The sequence below is a fragment of the Zootoca vivipara genome, chromosome 3, assembly GCF_965207765.1.
Source record: "Zootoca vivipara chromosome 3, rZooViv2.hap1.1, whole genome shotgun sequence".
Taxonomy (NCBI): Eukaryota; Metazoa; Chordata; class Lepidosauria; order Squamata; family Lacertidae; genus Zootoca; species Zootoca vivipara.
This window is the reverse complement of record NC_142586.1, coordinates 30,223,223-30,243,513: the sequence shown is the minus strand read 5'-3', so window position 1 is coordinate 30,243,513 and position 20,291 is coordinate 30,223,223. Positions and strand designations below refer to the sequence as shown.

The 20,291-nt window shown below is 42.2% G+C and overlaps 1 protein-coding gene across 7 annotated transcripts in view; it reads right to left on the bottom strand.

The window, feature by feature from the left end:
• Positions 1–2,047: 2,047 nt before the first annotated feature.
• MLIP (muscular LMNA interacting protein) overlaps positions 2,048–20,291 on the bottom strand; it is a 48,213-nt gene continuing 29,969 nt past the window's right edge. For 2 of the 7 annotated variants that reach the window (XM_035109782.3, XM_035109786.3), the window contains 11 exons: positions 19,097–19,162; positions 17,659–17,742; positions 17,496–17,555; positions 16,283–16,327; positions 13,907–13,951; positions 11,801–11,929; positions 10,979–11,167; positions 6,260–6,313; positions 4,982–5,141; positions 3,327–3,367; positions 2,048–2,370 (listed from right to left, as the gene is read on the bottom strand). In XM_035109782.3, the coding sequence (XP_034965673.1) occupies positions 4,983–5,141; positions 6,260–6,313; positions 10,979–11,167; positions 11,801–11,929; positions 13,907–13,951; positions 16,283–16,327; positions 17,496–17,555; positions 17,659–17,742; positions 19,097–19,162 (831 nt within the window). In that variant the 3' untranslated portion in view covers positions 2,048–2,370; positions 3,327–3,367; position 4,982. Of the gene's footprint in view, positions 2,371–3,326; positions 3,368–4,981; positions 5,142–6,259; positions 6,314–10,978; positions 11,168–11,800; positions 11,930–13,906; positions 13,952–16,133; positions 16,328–17,495; positions 17,556–17,658; positions 17,743–19,096; positions 19,163–20,291 lie in introns of all 7 variants that reach the window. The other 5 variants (XM_088665761.1, XM_088665763.1, XR_015948891.1 and 2 more) reach the window with 4 other exon arrangements.

Sequence of the window (20,291 nt, the reverse complement as noted above, 5' to 3'; positions counted from 1 at the left end):
CAACCAGTATTTTTCCATGTGCAGGAAGGTTTTTGATTTCACCAATTCTCCACCTATCATTGGGATACGTTCAGAAATAGACCTGTAACCTGAACAGGTACAATGCAAAAAACCTTGTTCATTGGGCCTAGTGAAGCCTTTCTCAAATGACCGGGCCATTCTAGGTTGCGTCCAGTGATTACGACTAACCCAGGTCCATTCATTTCAATGGGCCTATGCTGAGTAGAACGTCACCGAATGCAATCCTCTGCTTATCATTTTCCAACTGAGGTGAGACTACTACATATTTCTCATTTCCCACCACACAGTAGTTTTGACAATCACCTGTCTTGGGTTTTTCTTGCCCTGTCCCATTTCATATTGCTCAATCAGGTTTGTGTAGGCTTAGAGCTGTCTGAAAATTTAGAAATTATTTGTGACATACTGTAATAATCAGCTTCCAAAGGTATAGTCTGAAAGCAGGTGAGTATAGCACTTTCCTGAATGTCAGCAGGTTAGTGCCTGGAACAACATGGTGATGCCTTGGACCCCATGTCAGATGAAAGGTGCAGGATATAAATGAAAATAATAATAATAATGATAATGATAATGATAATGGCTTACATGTCTTTAGAAGCTCATCAAAACCTATTCTCTCTCTCTCTCTCTCTCCATTTTCTGATACCGTCAGGAAAAAAACAGTCCTTGAATGGAAAGAGGAAAAGGTTGGGCACCTGAATCTGCTTGTAGAAATTATTGCGCGGTCAGGCGGAGTCCCCCAAAGCCCCCCGGCAGCCCCCGAGCAGAATGATGACACAAGACCACGTTCTATGGGATTAAAATTGGCCACAACTTTATTAAGAATTCGGATGTAGGGAGACCTTGGCTCAGGCATTGGGCGTATAGCCTTCCCAGCCCCCAGCCGGGGATCTGGGTAATTTCAGGGTTATCCAGCATGTGGGGGGGGGGTTGGGCTAACTCTGGAGAACATATGTTCAAGCAGATAGCCCGCCCCCCTTTGATCGCAGCCGCTGGAGGGGGAGGGCAATGACAGCCTATTGCGTATGGTCAATGCCTCCCCCCTAGCCCCATTTACAGGAACCCTGTTATCGCCGCCGCAATGGGGGCGGGGGGTCACCACCCCACGCCCCCCCATTTATGTAGATGACTAAAGGATTCTGCCCAAGGCCTGCACCCGCCAAAGTTGTGACGAATTGCTACGGGAAAGGCGAAACCTGCCAATGCAGGGGAAATTCCTTTCAGGCCCTTCAACAGCAGCCTTGTCGTAGCAGCGCCTGCGTGCGTGTACGCCTGTGGAAGAAGATAACCTGTAATGCAATCATTAATTAATTTTTTATTTTTGGGAGTGGAGGGTGGGAAAGCTTCTGGAGCCATCAACTGCTTCCCAGGAATGACTCTGCTTCAGCCATGTTCAAGGTAAGGTTACCTCCTCCTACCTGGCCAATCTCCCCGGCAACGCCTCCCTGAGCTGGATTGGACAGGTAACTGCCTGGGCGGAGACCACCAGTATCCAGCCCAGGAAGGCAGAGCCGGCCTCTGAACTTCCAGGGCTGCCCCAGGGATCCCAGGGGGCTGCGCATGACCGCGCAAAATGTGCCTCCCCTTTTATGTGGGGAACGGTCATTGTGTACAAACCTTGTCACCATCTGGATGTTTCTTAAGCAGCTAGGAGGGTGGCAACAGAAGAACGGGCCTTTTCTGCAGTGGCTCCCCACTTGTGGAATGCTCTCCCCCGGGATGCTTGCCTAGTACCTTCATTACATATCTTCAGGCACCATGCAAAAATGTTTCTCAATAACTAGGCCTTTGGTTGATTGAACATTCTAAAGCTTTTTAAATGTGTTTGTGGGAAAGGGGTTACCGATTTATTTTTGTTTTACTATGTATTTGGTGTTCTCATTTTGTGTTTTTATGTTGTGAACCTACCCGAGATCTTTGGATGAAAGGCAGTATATAAATTTAATGAATAATACTAAATAGAGTAACACAACAGACAAATCCTTCTGACCAGTATTCAGCAGGCATAAATGAGTCACAAAAAAATTGCTTTATACAATATACAACTCAACTTTATTTCATTTCAAAATGTAAATCGTTTTCTGATCAGCCGAAGCTGATTTTCTTGGCAACATGCGTTAAAAACACTTCAGGAAGTTATACAGAATTTTCAACAATCATTTCACTGTATATTATTGTCCTGTGGAGTTCCTGATTACTTGTGGTATGCTACTGATATTTTCCGATGAATACAGAGAGAGGCCATTTTTAAGCTGCAACACTTCAGCTCACTTCAGCATAGATCTTATGTCAGCATTGCAGCAGACTAGTAAGTAGCATTCCATATAATTAACTTCTAATCCTAAATCATGTCTGAAGAGAGAGAGAGAGGGAGAGAGAGAGAGATTAATATAAATGTCATAGACTGAATTTTTATCTAATAATCTGCATCAATTGATGTTGCAATTTATAAACAATTAGAATTGGATTACCACTTAACATTTTACTAAGCCACTAACATACAGGTGGTCATGTACAGAAGCTATTGGAGATTTGTGAAAAGGATGTTAAATTCACTATAAGAACCTGAAACTGAAGCGCATTAACATTTTAAGTGTAGTGGAAAGTGATCTGAATATATATTCGCTACCCTAAAAAATTATGACTTGGAATGCTTCAAATGTATGTTCAAATACATTCCATCATTTAGGCACTATAATCCTCTATGCATATATTTGCTTAGATGTAAGTCCAATGGAATTTAACTGGGCTTAGTCTGAAGTAAGAATGCACAGTATTGTAGCCTTACACCTGTCTTCATCCTAAAATGATGCACTTGAGAGCCAAAACATTTGAGAACTAAGCTGTTCAAAAACCAAGGTATGACTGTACAAACCTTCACCCAAAGATCACAGGGCAGTTTACAACACAGCGATCAAGTTGGTGAGACTCATCTGACAGTGACAAGAATCTCAGACTTTAGTATAATTGGGTTAGTTAGTCCAATGGCAATTCAGGAGGCAACTTCTGTTTTAACCTTTAAATGTCCAATGAAAACTTTTCTAGGCTGTCAAGATAATGCAGGAAGTTAAGAAATCACCTTTCTGTAATAGCTGATTATCTACAATATTGCTGTACACCACTTTGGGTTTCTTTTAATGAACTAGCAATATTTTTAATTAATAAATAAAATTTGCAATAGCTGGTGACTTTGAAGCTTAATAGATACTACATGGCATGTATTCAGTAGTATTAAATTCCCTGTTGTACTCATTAGACACAGAAGTGACAAAAGGGCAATTATGATATTAAGGAGGGAAACATAATACCTCTTCCAGCTCCCATACAAAACATCCCACAAGTGACAGCCCTGGTAGGAAAGAGAAGACAAGAAAAAGACCTAAGTACAGTACACAATGCCTAATTGTCCTTGTGGAATTTGTTGCTGTAGGATGCTGTGATGGCTGATGAGTAGGGATGTCAGGGAATTTAACTGGAATCAGGAGTGGAAATGGCTGCAATTCACATGCTCATCTGAGGTCAGGAACGGAAATTGAGCAAATGAATACAATCAGCATTAGCCATAGGTTTTTTAGTCTGCCATTGACATTGTTTTCTGCATTGTTTCCCTTTCATTACTTTTGGCCATCGTGGATAGTGAGACAAACAACATAGCTTTTAGTGGAAGTCAAACTGTAGTGGATCATAGAACTATAGAGTTGGAAGGGACCACGGGGATCATCTAGTCCAGGCATAGGCAAACTCGGCCCTCCAGATGTTTTGAGACTACAATTCCCATCATCCCTGACCACTGGTCCTGTTAGCTAGGGATGATGGGAGTTGTAGTCCCAAAACACCTGGAAGGCCGAGTTTGGGGGTGCCTGATCTAGTCCAACCCCCTGCAATGCAGGAATCTTTCACCTAGCATGGGGCTCAAACCCACAACCCTTAGATTAAGAGTCTCATGCTCTACTGACTGAGCTATCCCCGCTGTCAGAATCAGTGCCGACTGTAATGAACACAAAAGCATGCTCATATGAATAAATAATTTTGATCCATTATTGGGCTTTAATAGAGCATGTCTACAGTGCTGTGTTGTTAACATTGCATGAAACATCCAGCTGTGATGGTGTCCCTTTTTGTTAATAAAGTGTATTATTTTACACAGACAGCCTATAATTATTTCAGAGATCCTGGAGGCTAAAGACTGATGCACTAATTCATTGATGAGAGCCTAAGAGGTCTTTATTAGGCAAATTCTGCAACCCATTTGGAGGGTCCTCAGTGTTTCTGTTCTGAGTGCAGAGAGCAAGATGGCTAGACCCTTCTGCTGGACCTCCTGCCATGTGCCTTGCATGCTTTACATATTGAAAAGGTGGGTCATGAACAGGAAATAGCAGTGTATTGCAGTGGTCAGAGAAGGTTTTTCACAACCTTGGGTCCCTAGATGTTGTTGGACTACAACTCCCATCATTCCTAGCCAGCATGACCAGTGGTCAAGAACATCTGGAGACCAAGGTTGAGAAAGACTGGGATAAAGTGTTGGTCTAGAACAGGCATCCCCAAACTGCGACCCTCCAGATGTTTTGGCCTACAACTCCCATGAGTCCTAGCTAACAGGACCAGTGGTCGGGGAAGATGGGAATTGTAGTCCAAAACATCTGGAGGGCCGAAGTTTGGGGATGCCTGGTCTAGAACAGTGTTTCCCAAACTTGGGTCTCTAGCTACAACTCCCATGATCCCTAGCTAGCAGGACCAGTGGTCAGGGATGATGGGAATTGTAGTCGAAACACAGCTGGAGACCCAAGTTTGGGAAACACTGGTCTAGATCCTGGGAGATCAGGGTTCAAATCCCTACATAGCCACAAAGCACACTAGGTGGCCTTGGGGTAAGTCATGCTCAGCCTCATCTACCTCCCAGACCACTGTGAGGATGAACTGGAGATGGGGTACCATGAGCTCCTTGGATAATAAACAAATCTACCTTAGGTGGTTTTTGCAAAAACGTTCTCGAAGTCTCCTCTGGGTAGGCACTGAGCTCTGCTGTGAGGGCTGCCATTGTCTGGAAAGTTTCCTCTGCTTAGATCTTTGTTTTCCTGGTAGGGCAGCAAATCCAGCTTGTTTTGTGCTCTAGCAGAACAAAGCTGTAAAAGTTTCCAGTGAGAAAGAATATTGTTATTCTGAACACAACACAGGTATGCTTGCCTCTCTCTTTTTCCTTTTCAAAAAGCATCATAGCTTTTAGAAGTTTTAGAAGTGAATTTGGGAAAACAGAATGAAGGCTCCACTCTAGAACAAACTTCCCCCTCCTGCCCTCACACCGACCACAGCTGAGGAAGAAGTTTGGTAGGTGAAACTCCTAACAGCCATGGCAGGAGAATAACATTAGCATCCTGTGTCCACGTCAGGCCAACCATCCCCTCAGCAACAAGAGTGTTGGCTGCAGTCTCCTTGTTCTGCCACAAAAAAAAGGTACTGGCAGGATTTCCCCTTCCCCTTCTATATGATTAATTCTATCTCACCTATTGCCATGTCGTGACCACCATTCTTTTCATTTGTAGGCACAACTGTGTAATTTGTGTGCCATTTAGTGCTCTATTTCACACATATTACACAGTTCCTGAAGCTACGCCACTGGCTTCCAATATGCTAACAGGTGAAAGTCAAGGTTTTGACTTTAACCTATAAAACAACTTGTGACCAGGATACCTGGAGGAGAGCATCTGCCCCTACTGTCCTGTCCAAGCATTGCACTCTTAGCTGTGTCACTATCTTGGTTAGAGGAAACCAGGGGGAGGGCCTTCTCTGTGGTGGCCCCCTTTCTATATAGAATTGCCTCCCTTGCAGCTCCAACAAGTGCCAACATTTGTTAAACACAGCACTTGTTTAAAACATACCTGTGCACTAAAGCATTTCCAGGTGTTTATTCTTAAAAATTAATTAATGGTGTCATTCGGGTTTTCAGTTGCATTTTACTTATACCATTGCGGTTTCCCTGTTGTGTTCATTTATCTTTTTTAAAATATGTACACTTCCTTGAGCTCAATCGTCATAGCAAGTATTTGAATGCCTTTATAAAGAAGTAAAATAAATAAACAGATTAAAGGATTTAACCCATGATGTGAACCTGTCATTTAAAAAGACCTTTTCCCATCTACATCCTCTCCTGATATTCATTCTTACATTGCATCAACAAGAACAAATCTGAGTGGGCGCTCATAACCTTGAGTGCATTTAGAAATGCAAAGTGCTTTACCATTACCTCTTTGGAGCTGAGTGCTTCATTTTCTGGAATGGGCACTATCGGATGAGTGGGCTGCAAAGAGAGGAAATGTTAAGAGCGTTACAAAGCAGACACTGCAATGGCTCCTAATGGCATATCATGGGGGGGAAACACCTGGCGTATTGCAAATGGGACGCCAATGCACTGAAGATAAATGTTCAGCATTTGCAAAGAGGTCTGCCCATGAACCCTGCATGACAGCTTGATGTCTGAAAAACTCCTCTCGCTGCATTGTTAGCAGTATGCCCATCATTCAGACAGACAGCATACACGTGTGGGTTTGTGTAATTTGAAGATTTTGAAAGTGTGTGTCTGCTTGGGGTGTTGGTGAAGGTGAGCCCCCCCCCCCGCAACAGTAGTTGTGCTTCACCCTTTCCACAGGATTAAATAAAGGAAAATATTCACTTGTGGACACTGTTGGAGGATGGGTGCTAAAGCAGTTTTCAGTCTCTGGTGACCTCAGTCACTGAGCCTTACATTTGCTGCTACCCACATAGCCCCAGAGAGTGCTAGCTGTATAGTGATCGCCACCAGCTTAAATTAATTTAAAAGGGAATTAGATCAGCTCCTCTGTCTATAACAGCCTTCCCTGGGCTTAGGGTGTCTCTGGATGTTGTTGGGCATCAACTACCATTAACCAACATGGTCAATGATCAAGGATGATGAGAGCTGTAGCTCAGCAACTTCTGGAGGACCCAAGGATGGGGGAAGGCTGGTCTGTAGTTGAGTGTCTTCTTACCTACATGGAATCCTCATCTTTAGAGCTTTCACTTTGGGGGCTTGTCCCCTGCTAGAAAGAGGATGCTAATTTAGATGAAGTTTAGTTGCAGTTCCCCCAAAAGAATAAAACCCCATATCCAGAAAATGCCAGGTTGAAATACCGTGGTACCTCTACTTACGAATTTAATGCGTTCCGAACGCACATTTGTAAGTCGAAAAAATTTGTAAGTCGAATCCCATAGGAATGCATTGGGAGAAAAAAAATTCGTAAGTAGAAGCAACCCTATCTAAAAATTCATAAGTAGAAAAAATCCTATCTAAACCGCATCCAAGATGGCGGACGGAGCTCCATTCGTATGTAGAAACATTCGTAAGTAGAGTTATTCGTAAGTAGAGGTACCACTGTACTTAGTTTTTATTCATATGCAAACAACCCATTTATTGAACACTTATCCTCATTTGTTTCCAGGGCGGTTAGATGATGTTCCATCAAGGAAACATTGACCCACACTTTCCAGTGCCTTTTCCTTTTCACAAAGGTCTGATTTTGGTTTTTTTTTTAAATATAATTTTTATTGATTTTATAATAAAGAAAGAAAATACAGAGAAATAAACAGTCGTAATTTCACACCTTCTTCCATCCCCCCCCCATGAGTCCCCTCCTGCCACAAGAAAGACCCATGCTGAGCAAATAGTCGAAGGTGGTTCGTTTTAAGTGGCTGGGTTTCTCCCCTACCCCTCCTCCCCTCCCCAACGCCCACCTACAAAGGTCTGATTTTGGAGGGGAGGGAAGGGGGGAGGTGCTGGCAAGAATCCCAGATCAACTTTAATTTCTCAACCTGAATTTGCCAACATGTCACTGAATCCCACCCAAAAAAGAGGGGGACAGTCAGGGAGTACCCACTGTCAACTCCAAATTGTTGGAGTTAGAGTAGAACCTATACACATACTATTTGTATGCAGATAAGGACCATGCCGAGAGTAATATGAGTGTAGGTATGCCATCACTTGCTCTTCTCTCCCTAACCCCCCTCTCCTGCCCCAATAAACCCAAGTGTTCCTTCTCCTCTTTGGGCATCTAAAAAGGCTTTCTGATGCTGTTCTCTCTAGACCAGCAATTCCATGTCAAAACACTCGACACTTAAGCTGCAGCGCCAGAAGATTGCAAAATAGATTAATTAGACCTTTATTCCTCTTGCATGAGAGAACGAGTCATGTTTACTTTCCATATTTTTAATGGTATGCTAGATCACCTGCTACCATTCACAGTAGGAGCGTGGGGCTTTTTGAATGACTGTCTTTTTAGCTGTGGGAGGTTTTCCCCCCCACTCCCAATAGGAACTGCGTGCCCTTGACATATAATTCTACCAGTTGGCAACTGGCAAATGCCATAGCAACAAGACTGTTTCCAACATCTTCTGTTTCCCACATTTTTTTCTGTGCTAGTTAGTGAGGTTAAAATCTCTTTCAAACTTTCATTCTCCCTAGGCATTTAAGGCATGCAGATCTGTTTTGTCCTGATGGGAAAGGAATGCAAAAACATAAAGAAGCACTTAAAGTTTACGCGCAAATTCTAAAGGCATATCCAATTTATTTCTAAGGTAAACCCCACCCCCACCCCAATCTTTCATGCTGTGTGTCCTGTCTTACAGAAAGCAGTCCTTTGTTTGAAGGCTGTCTGGTTCAAGTCCTTTTCAAAATAAAGAACCATCCTAAGGGAGACCTTGAAGCTGGTCACAGGCTTAATCACGATGATGAGAAGCACTTCTTTTTACATTATAGTACAGTGGTACCTCCGGTTGCGAACGGGATCCATTCCGGAGGTCCGGCCGGATCCTGAAGTTTTTGCAACTGGAGGAGAAGCGTTAGACTGCTTGTGCTCATGCGCTCATGGCATTAGACGGTAGACTGCTTCTGCGTATGCGTGTGTGGTGAAACACTTCTGGGTTTGCCACTTTTGCAACCCGAAGTTTACGTTACCCGAACCAGCCCTCAGACTGTAAACTCAGAGCCTGATAACTCACCTTGGTGACTTGCCCAAGCCCACTTATCCCACTGCTGGTTTGAACCAGCTCTATGACAAAAGAGTTTTATTGTTAACTTAAAATGAAACATACAAGGCATAAAAAGACTCTTTCTCATAAGGGTAATTTACAACGGCACCAAATTGCTTTTTCAAAAGCAAGTGAAAAATACCTAAGTCCATTCAGCTTAAGCAGGTCTGTTAGTGCTTCATGAATGCGGAAGGTCATTTTGCTCAGTGAATCTTGCTCTCTAGTGGTAGAATGATCCCAGTACTGTACAACTTACCTAGTTAATTCAGATCATGGTCGACACAGCAGAAGGTTAATTTCAAAATTCAACTTATGTGAGATAGTTTGAGAAAATGCCTGGGATATATTTTAATGATGCTGGAATGACTGCACTTTCTATTGAAAAAAAACCCACCCCTAAAGCTAATCAGAGATCAAGTTGAGATGCTAATGAAATTTAGATCTGCAGTGCTAGGATATCTACAAGTTCTTAAAATAAATGGGGTGGTATTCAATTATGTTTTACACAGAGTGGACCCACAGAAATTAATGAAAAAGACTAAGTTAGGTCCAGTAAGCCTACTCTGAGTAAAACTTGATGCAATACCACCCGAAGAATGGAATCATAGCACGTGAATTTAAAAACAACAAACATAAGAGCAACCAAGCTTTTCTGGGACACTCACATAATTTTTAATTCTGGTCTATGTGGTCCAGAATTTGACTTGGTGTTGAATCTGATCATATTATATACTCCACAAAGATGCTTCTGGAAATAGCATCCTCATGGTAACTTCTCCTCCCACCCCATAATATTTAGCAATGCTCCCCACGTGATAGGGCATTTTCCCCAGCCCTGCATCCACATCCCTGTCACCCAATGAGGCTGCCTTGAGGAGGGCAGTGAAATTCACAACACAGGGAGACTTGTTTTACTGTTTTTTTTCATTTGCACTATTTCACAATATTTGAAGATGCTTATTAGAGGCCACATATAACCTATTGATGTCAGGTACCTTCCAAGTAAGTGTCCTTAAGGGTAAAGGGGCCCCTGGCAGTTAAGTCCAGTCGTGAACAACTCTGGGGTTGCGGCACTCATCTCGCTTTACAGGCCAAGGGAGCTGGCATTTGTCCACTCCGCAGACAGTTTTTCCAGGTCATGTGGCCAGCATGACTAAGCCGCTTCTGGTGCAATGGAACACCAACAGCAGAGCAGTGCACAGAAACGCCGTTTACCTTCCCGCCGGAGCGGTACCTATTAATCTACCCGCACTTCGACATGCTTTCAAACTGCTAGGTTGGCAGGAGCTGGGACCAAGCAACGGGAGCTCACCCCATCACGGGGATTTGAACCGCCGACCTTTTGATTAGCAAGCCCAAGGCCCAGTGGTTTAGACCACAGCACCACCCACGTCCTTACGTGCTTAAAAGTGCTATGTTTTTGAAACTGTCCTGGTTTGTTGCGAAGCATCCAGGTATGTCTCTGAATACCAGTTGCTGGGGAACAGCATCAGGAGAGGGCTATTGGCCCTGCTGATGGGATTCACACAGGTATCTGGTTCGTAAATGGCTGCTTACCTGGTCACAGGATGGGCGGCTCCAAATACCTACCCCCTGGGAGCAGTGTCTGGTTTAGGCGGTCAGTCATTGGAGAACTCCTAGGCCAGCCGCTAGGGAGTACTGGACTTTCCCGCCATCTGTTTATCTGAATCCTGGCCAATCTGGCCAGGCAAGTAGACAGGATTTGGGAGACAATAAAGGCCGTCTGCGTCTGACCCCAGGCCTTTGGTCTGGTCCAGTCGGGCTACTTTTATGTTCTTATGGAACCATTTGGCCAAAGTGCACTATATCAATGTATTTGTATATAGAATTACTTTGTTTTTAGAATTGCTGTCTCAAAAACCTTTGCCCTTCAACTGAAACACCGGGAAGAGACATTTCTCACCTTGTTATACAAAGCATTGCGGCGGTAAGGACTATAAGAACTGTCATGGATGTCGCCAAAGATGGTACCCAAATGATTGAATGGACCAGGAGTTAGCAAGTCAGCATGAGAGAGCCCCTGTGGGTGCAATGGGGACTTAGTAGGAGAGCTCAGTTTAGTATATAAATAAGGGTGGGAAAGAGATGGATCCTGGAAAGAAAGAGAAGCAGACAAAGAGATTGGTTAATGGACAACTCAAGAGGCCCAGAGGGGATGCCCAGTTCGCTTGACTTTGTACGATTAAGAATTCACTTGTTATTTCTGTATGGTTTTATGGATGTTAATATGGTTACTGCAGCAGATACAGTAAAGGGTTGCAGTTTATTATGCTTCTGTTGGATTGGACACAATTGTTCACAGGTTGTTTGGATAAGAAATAAAAAATAGTTAATGTAGCTTGTGAATATCTGATTTGCTTCATCTGAGGGATACCTTCCTATGCTATCCTCACAGCAACCCTGTGAGGCGGGTTCATCTGTGAGATAGCAAATATTCTCCCAGAGTTACGCAGGAGCCTGGTGGCTAAGTAGGGTTTGGGGCCCAAGTCTCCCCCTTCTTACCAACCCGTGACACAAAAGTGGGGAGGCACAAAATGGCAATGACATCAGCATAGGAGGGGGGCAGTTCTTATTAGATATTGGGGGTGAGTGGGAAGAGGGTTTGGTTCGGCGATGGTTGTTATTTCTGCTGTTAAAAATGTCCACTTAAGACAAATTCAGCTACAGTGTTCCAGTAAGAAAATCTCAGCACTGACGCCGAATTAGGAAAAGAAAGAAGCTTTACCTGTTCAGTTTGGAGGCCGCCAGTTTCTTCTAGGTACTTTCTGAACGGGTTTGGTTGGGCAGGTTCCTCTTCCTTTAACGTTATTATTTTTGCTTTCACCATTGTTGGACGAATGACACCAGGCTTTGTCTAGTTTTCAGGAAAGAGAAGTAGAGAGATATTTTTGTGTGTTATCTCCCGCTTGGATTACTGCAATAGGCTCTACGTGGGGCTACCTTTGAAGGTGACCCGGAAATTACAACTAATCCAGAATGTGGCAGCTAGACTGGTGACTGGGAGCGGCCGCCAAGACCACATAACACCGGTTTTGAAAGACCTACATTGGCTCCCAGTACGTTTCCGAGCACAATTCAAAGTGTTGGTGCTGACCTTTAAAGCCCTAAACGGCCTCAGTCCAGTATACCTGAAGGAGCGTCTCCACCCCCAACGTTCTGCCCGGAGACTGATTTATACATACAGTATAAATTAAATATTTTGAACTCTCTTTTAGCACTCTATACTTTCTCTGTATTGCATTGTGCTATAGGTCTTCATCAGGTCTTCATAGATGCCTTATGGAAGCCAATACTTAGGAAAGCCAGATACATAACCAATAAGAAAATATTTATTTGTATTTGCTTGTGTCCCATTGCTGATCACTCCCATTATCCCCAACACACCACAGGAGTCTTTGTGGGTGACACAACAATCCATCACTCATATTGAAAAAGAGGACCATGAAAGCTTTCCCAGGGGACAATTTGCCAACATACTGTCAAAGTCCATTTTCATAACCATAAGGACTAGAAACTTGATGTCGAAGGAAAAGAAAGCTGAGATTCTCAGGATACTGTATGTTATGCCTACTATCAGTTTCTAGGCTTGCATGCTACATTGCATGTCAATGGCTAGACAGGGCTATGGGACTAGGTTTTCCAAAACCTGTCCAACAGTACTATGAAGTTCAAGTTGTTACTTAATGCTCATGATCTGTAAATCAAAGCAAGGCATTTTAAAAATAGCGAGAAATCCCTGTTTTAGAGTTCCAAATAATTACTGAATGCTCATGATCTGTAAATCAAAGCAAGGCATTTTAAAAATAGCGAGAAATCCCTGTTTTAGAATTCCAAATAAGCACTTCCCTTTCTTGACATAATAAGCAGCCTGCTGAATGTTGCTTTGCAGTTAATAAAACGATGAAGCCCTAAGGCTCAGCACCAGACTGAAAACACAACATCTCAAGCGTTTGATTTATTCAATGGAATATAACTGCAAAGCAGCTTTGAATACAATGATATGAGCAATCCGCTGTCAGGGCACCGTGACATCCGCTGCATTGATATTGCTCCTAACGAAGCAATATATTTGGCAAGTCTCTTTATCAGCCACTTGGCCAAAGTTATTTTGCTTGACAAATCACATCCCAGCTTCAAGCAACACGCAGATCTGTTCCGAATGCTGGGCAGTGTTCTGCGAAACTCTCTCAGAGGCATAGCTGCATCTCCCACAGGCAGGGAGATAGGGCAGCAAATGCTTAGGCATTTAATTTATTATCACTTCATTTTTACTTCTAGAAAGAGGCACTTCCAAGATTTTGTTTTGCACATGCAACATAAGTTGATCTACCTACTTCTAAGTAGTTTTTTTTTTAAGGTGCACTATATGAAGGAGTGGAACTAATTTTTATTTCACCTGGGTCAAAGACCAAGTTTGGCACACACACACACATGTGTATTTGCATCATATACTCACAAAGGCTGGGAGCCTCAGTGCTGCCCCCTGGAGGCTTCACCCGGGTCAAAAAACCCAGCTACCCCCTGAAGCTACAGCTCTGCTATATGCAACATGCAGTTTGGCCCTAGGTAGAATAATTCCATGCATGTAGGTTTGGTTTAGAGCCCTGCAACTTAATTTCATCTTGAGTGATGGGTTGCTCTAATGCTGCATTTTAATTATTTAATTTGTTGGTCACATATTTAGATTTAAAAGCCATGAAACTATAAATATAAATAAATAAAACTACCTTGACTCCAGTGATGTGTTTTAAATGCAATCATTTTCAGCTCCATAACCTATTTTATTTTATTTTATTGTAGTGGGGAGTGTTAGTTTAGACATGAAACGTACCTTTTGCTTCTCAGGTGCTGCAGATTGCAATGAGCGAAGGTTAGCCTGAAATAAAAAAACATGCAATATCAGTTCAACTAGAAGCATACATTGCTTTCCGTCATGTTAAGAGTGTCTTGTTTTTCTTTGGGGAAAGTATGAACGTATGAGGCTTTACAGCCTGAAAACAAATGATGTGTCAGATTTTTATCTTTTGAATGAGACTAAGCATCACAATAGTGCATAATAACTGAAGAACTAAGAAAATGAGAAAGGTAGCCCAAATGAAATCTGTTTCTACAAGCAACAAAATGAATTGCACAAAAATAAAAATGCTCATAGCAGTAGCTTATCCAGGGATAGAGGGAGGGGGGAAAGTTCACTTCAGTTCACTTTTAAGAATGAACTTAATTAATATGTGAACCAAAACACAGCTATATTTTAAATTTTGCACTTCTCTGAATTTTTGCACTTCAGTTCTGCAGACAAGTAATGCACACAAAAACACATTCACTAGGATAAATTGTTCATTACAATCCATATATTAGTGAAAATTACATACTCAGCAATGCATTATATTGGGGGAAATTGCTTGCATAAATGTGTATATTTGGAAAATTGTATAAAATGTGTATATTAGGAAGGATTCGCGAGCAAACGCTGGTGAATTTTCATGACGACTGAAGACTAGACAAATGAGAAACTGAGAGGAACAAAAACTGACAGATTCTCCTCTCCCTAATTGTAGGCATGTTGTATTTGAGTCCTGTTTCAACACTGTTATCACTTGAGGCAAATGAATATCAACTGCATATTTGTTGCACTAAATAAACTGATCTTTTGGAAAGACCCCAAGCAGTTACCACTGGAGCAGCACCCCAAACATAGTTTAACATGTTAGACAATTTCAGAAGAGTGAATGATCACCTTCTACTCCCTTTTCAAATCATTATGGGCCAGCACATGATAAAAAAAAACCCACCACCTCTCTAGCCATCTATTGCACTGACTTAGAAATATAAATAAAAAAATAAACTGGGAATTTTTATTCCTTCACCTCCTACATTGAGCCTTCTGAGGCTATATCAGAAAATGGAAATAAAATGAATTGTAGGAGTAACCATGAATATGTTTTCTCATGTAGACTAAAATTGCAACATCAACCTGTCTTGAAATAAATACCTTTCCCTGGATAATAAATGTTCTCTCCCTCCCTCCCCCCCCCTCAGTTAATTGTGCATAGAAGGAAAAACCCACCTATGTTTTCATCAAAACCTCTGCACTTTGCCACGTCACATTATAACAAAATACCCATGGTATGACAGGAGAAATGGATACATTTTGCAGTGAGAAAGTAACATCTTAGTTAGAATCATTCATGATTTTTCTTACAAATTCTTGACAACATTACAATGTTTCATTCCAAATATTGTCATATTTATCCAAGCAGAGTCTACCGGTATGTCGTAAGCGGTTCGTTCATTCCAGAAATAGAAACAGAGAAGAGCAAGATTTGCAATACACTCCAAACCTAAAATTGTAAGCGACATCAGCAACTTTACACAGAGGAAAATTGTTAAACTATGAAATTTGTCCCTGCAAGAGGAAGTGGTGGCTTTAAAAGAGGATTAGAAAAAGGCCGCCAGTGGCTATTAGGCACAATATCTATGTTCCAGACCCGCCAAGTTTCCCTATTTTCCAGGGACAGTCCTGGATTTACAGAAGATGTCCCAATTTTTAATTTGATCCTGGAATGCCGTATATATGTTGGAAGCTACCCAGAGTGGCTGGGGCAACTATTATTACTATCATCATCATCATAAGAGAAAAGACAGTTGGTGCCCTGTTATAGCTCCTCATAGGAGCTAATGAAAAAATTCAAAGTAGGCTTCAAGATTTCTCTACCAGGTGCCTGTTCTGTAAGGAACTGCTGCTAGGAGAAGAGATGGATAATGCCATTAAATGCTTCATTAAATGCTAATGCCTTCAAGCCACTTATTTTCAGTTCCCTGGAGATGGGCTCCTGTCATTCAGTTTGATAGACTAAAGATGATTAAGATTACAACGAATAATGTGATTTTGAACGTGGCATTCTTGTAAAGGTATTATGATCAGTGCTTAATGTGTGTGTGAGAGAGAGAGAGTGAGTGTGAGAGAGAAGAGAAGAGAAGAGAAGAGAAGAGAAGAGAAGAGAAGAGAAGAGAAGAGAAGAGAAGAGATGCCAGGATTCAGATCTCTCTGGAAATACCTTTCCCAGGTCTGGAAGTTGTTCTTCCTAATCTGTATTGACTTGCTGTAGCCAGTCAGTGATGAGAAAATGCATTATGCATTTATACGTTCCAAGGTTGTGCTATGCTCTTGCCAATAGATACAAAGTCCATTTATTACATTACTTACAAATCTTGTTTCCCGTCCAGCTGGTCTCTGTGAAGACATCAATGTCTGTAGGTAAAGATTAATCAGCCCAATATTGTAATTGCAACATAGGTTGGCCAGTTCTGTGTGCATTGTACTGAGATGTTTTGTGCCAAATTTTAACATTCAGGCAATTTTCTGCTGTTGTTGTTATCACCAAACAGTAACGCAAACAAATAACAACACAATCTTATGCACATCTATTCAGAACTAAGTCTGACTAAACTCAGGGAGGCTTGTTCACAGGTGAATATAAGATTGTTGCTTAAGATACACACAGGATTTGAACATGAAAAGGGGTGTCTTGTTAAGATATTATGACTACTAAGACCATTGTGGCCAATCACTGTAGCAAGTGATTCACGGTCAACTATCCAGAACATAATTTAACCGTACACTGGAATATGTTTATTTTTCCTTCTAGGAATTAAGAAGATCAGAGTTAGTTAGCACATTGCTCCCATCACGAGGAACTAGAAGGACCACATAATTATCCCCATTTTGTAAATGTAGACAGGATAAAACCACAATATAGAAACACAAAATACATCATCAAAATAAAAACAAGAACAACCCAATAACACATTTTAAAAGGGCATTGAATGCAAGGTAGAGGAAAAAAATTGTATCCGTATCAGTCCAACACAGCACTATGCCTCCCTCCTCCTCTCCCCCCTCCTATTATTATTATCATCATCATCTCCAAAATCAGGGTAGGACCTTAGGGGCCCTGAAATTTTGGGGGGATGGGCAGATGAGGCCCCCAAATTGGTGGTTAGTCACTTCTGGCCTTATGTGTATGTAGTTCCACCCACAGAGTGAAAAACCTTCAAGGTATATTTCTCACCAGAGCGGGAACTTGTAACCCTCCCGTTGCTGGACTACAGATCCCATCATTATCCCAGGCAATTGGCCAGGCTGGTCAAGGGCTGATGGGAGCAGCAGTCCAACCATCTCTGGAGGGTCACAAGCCCCCCCCCACCCCTGAACTAGAGTCAAAGATGAAGCATGGGATGTATTAACGACCCCAGACTATTGTGCATTTGTCAGATGGAAAAGTACAATTTCATATTAACTTGAATCTGAACATCCTTAGCTTGTTTTGTTCATGTTTTCAGGGAAGAAATGTTTTGCTGTGGACATCTGGGTAAGACAACATGCATTCTTGTATCCATGCGGAATAATGCCCACTTACTTTGCCTGCGTCTGAATCCAATATGTTCTGCAGGGAGCCTGGAGAAGAATCACAACGACGCTAGGAAGAATGAATTGAAAATGGCAAGTGCTCAGTTGCAGAAACCAAAAGGGGTTGGGGAGAAAGCATATAGGCAAACAAGATGCTTTAAATATTTGGTTACCATAGACAGGGGGTCCTGTAATACTTGATCAATAGCAGCACACAGCTCTTCAGTTTGTTGCCTGAGCTGAGCAGGGGAGCACATCTAGAAGATTTTAAAAGAGAGACAGTTACCTACATCATTATTCTCAACTTCACCCCAAGGATGTATTTGCAGCTCACCACCCCCTTTTCATATGATCTCCTGCTTTTATTACTGGGATTAGCTTGTGCCGTGAATATTGCATAATTTGTCCTTGTCTTGTCCAAGTCCTGTTTCACAACTTGCATCTCTTCTATAATCAACAACAATAAGTCACCTTCTCTTGACTTTACCAAGGGCAAAGTCTCACCCTCCATTCATTTTCTGCTCCTTCGACATCTTTCCTCTTGCTACATCCTATTATCTATTCCATCTCTTCACCTCCATTTTTCTCCAGGAAGAGTGCGGGCAAGAATGTTCAAGTTCAACACTACTAAGCGTTTGGGTTATTTGTTTGTCTTGAACACAAAAGCACAACACTTTAAGCTCCCCAAAGATGCATCATGACACAACACCACCCAAATCATGCATGTATCTCCCAACCCCTTTTAGGTCTTTTGACAAATATCACACAAATATCTGAAATGCCCTTGTAATTCTAGAATCAGAGAGCTTAAAGGGGGCATTGGGGGGTATCTAGACCAGCTTCCTGCTCAATACAAGAACTATAATGCAAAATGCAACTACAGCAGAGGGGTCCAATGTGCTGCCCTCTAGATATTGTGGACTACAACTCCCAACCAGCTTGGCTAATGGTTAGAAATGATGGGGGTTATAGCCCAAAAAATCTGGAGAGCACTGGTTTCCCTTGGACCATAGCATCCTTGGCAAATGACCACCCAGCATCTCCTTAAATGCCATCAAGTGAAGGACAGTCTGCAACCTCCCATGGCCATAGCTGTCAAGTTCTTCCTTTTTTAAAGGGAAATTCCCTTATGCTGAATAGGCTTCCACGCAAGAAAAGGGAAAACTTGACAGTTATGCCCATGGCTATCGGTTTCCACTGGCAGACAGCTCTTACCATTACAAAGTTTTCATAAGAAGTGGGCAAAAACACAGCTACCAGCGTTTTGGAATAGCCTGCATCTTTTGAGAACCACAACTATCACATCCACATCATACATCTAAAGCACATTTAAAACATATTGCCCCCCCCCAAAAAAAAGATCCTGGGAACTATAGTTTGTTAAGGCAACTGGGAATTGTAGCTCTCTGAAAGGTACATGACAATTTCCAAGATTCTTTTGAGGAAGCAATGTGTTCGAAATGCTCTCCAACTGAATGGCGTGGATGCGACTTAAAAGTGCAAATTCTAACATTTATTCACTGTGGACAGGATCAGTCAAATGGAGATGTGACCAGAAATAAAGAGATTTTAATAGGGATGGTTTGAATTCTGAGAGAAGAATAGAGTCACCTCTGAATGTGTGTCCAAAGCTTTGTTTTCCGCCACTTCTTCTGCTTTGGCTGGTTCATCGAGTGCCTATGGATTAATTCAAAGTATTCTGAGATCAAGGCAGCATTGGAAAAATAAAAAACAAAGGCAGAACTACAATGCGAATTTTATTCACTTGTTAATCTACAGCATTTCTTTCTTTTGTTGATATTGCATCCATCTGTCCAAACACCCTAAGCAACAAGCATACAAAGTCCCAAAGAAAAGAATTCCATCAAATCAGCTGTTACCATAACCCCAACTCATTTTGCAAAGTACCACAGGGGAACAAAAAAAAACAAAATAAACCACACTTGTAGTATTATAATCTTAATCTCCATGCACACATTCGTAGAAGCACTAGAATCTAAGGAGTAAATTTAGGGAAACGTGAGTATCTCCTAAATTATTTTTGTGTTTTTTTTTAAGATTCCTTTGTTACTTTAAGCTAATTTCTCCCAGCCAGGTTCCACAATCAAGAGAGAGATCTGAGGGCTTGGGCATAGCCAATGTGACTTCTGGTTCCTAGTCATGCTGCAGTTCTGATGCACTGTGCCCACCTGTCCTCTAGAGGGAGCATGCACACTGAAGTTTCCTTCCTCCCATAGGAACACTTGAAGCTGCTTTTGCTCTGAACCTAGTCATCCTGCCCATCTAGCACAACACGGTCTATGCTGAATGGCAGCGGCTCCCCAGGGCAGTGAAAGACTTTGGGCTTTAACATTTTATCAGCATCCTGTGTGCTGCCAAAATGTAGGGTTGCCAGACTCAATAGTGGACAGGACTTCTGTGCCTTTAATTGCCCTGCTCTCTTTTGAGTCTGGAACCCTTAAAGAGAAACCAGCAGACCCTTTGCTTGGAAATTAAACAAAGGGTCTGCTGGTTTCTCTTTAAGGTTTCCAGACTCAAAAGAGAGCAGGGCAATTAAAGGCACAGAAGTCCTGTCCACTATTGAGTCTGGCAACCCTACCAAAATGTGGTGCTCCACTTCCTCTTAATTTCTGTTGTTTGTCATTGTTGTGGCACCCAGTGCAAGTGAACCAGTTGCAGTCTCCCAAATTTGCCTCTGTCCAGGGTTTCAAACAGAATTCTTATGGTGGGGAACCTGGATTATTGTAATGATAAACTCCTTAGAAAGGCTAACAGAAACCAATCCAGACCTCCAGTTCTTCAAGAC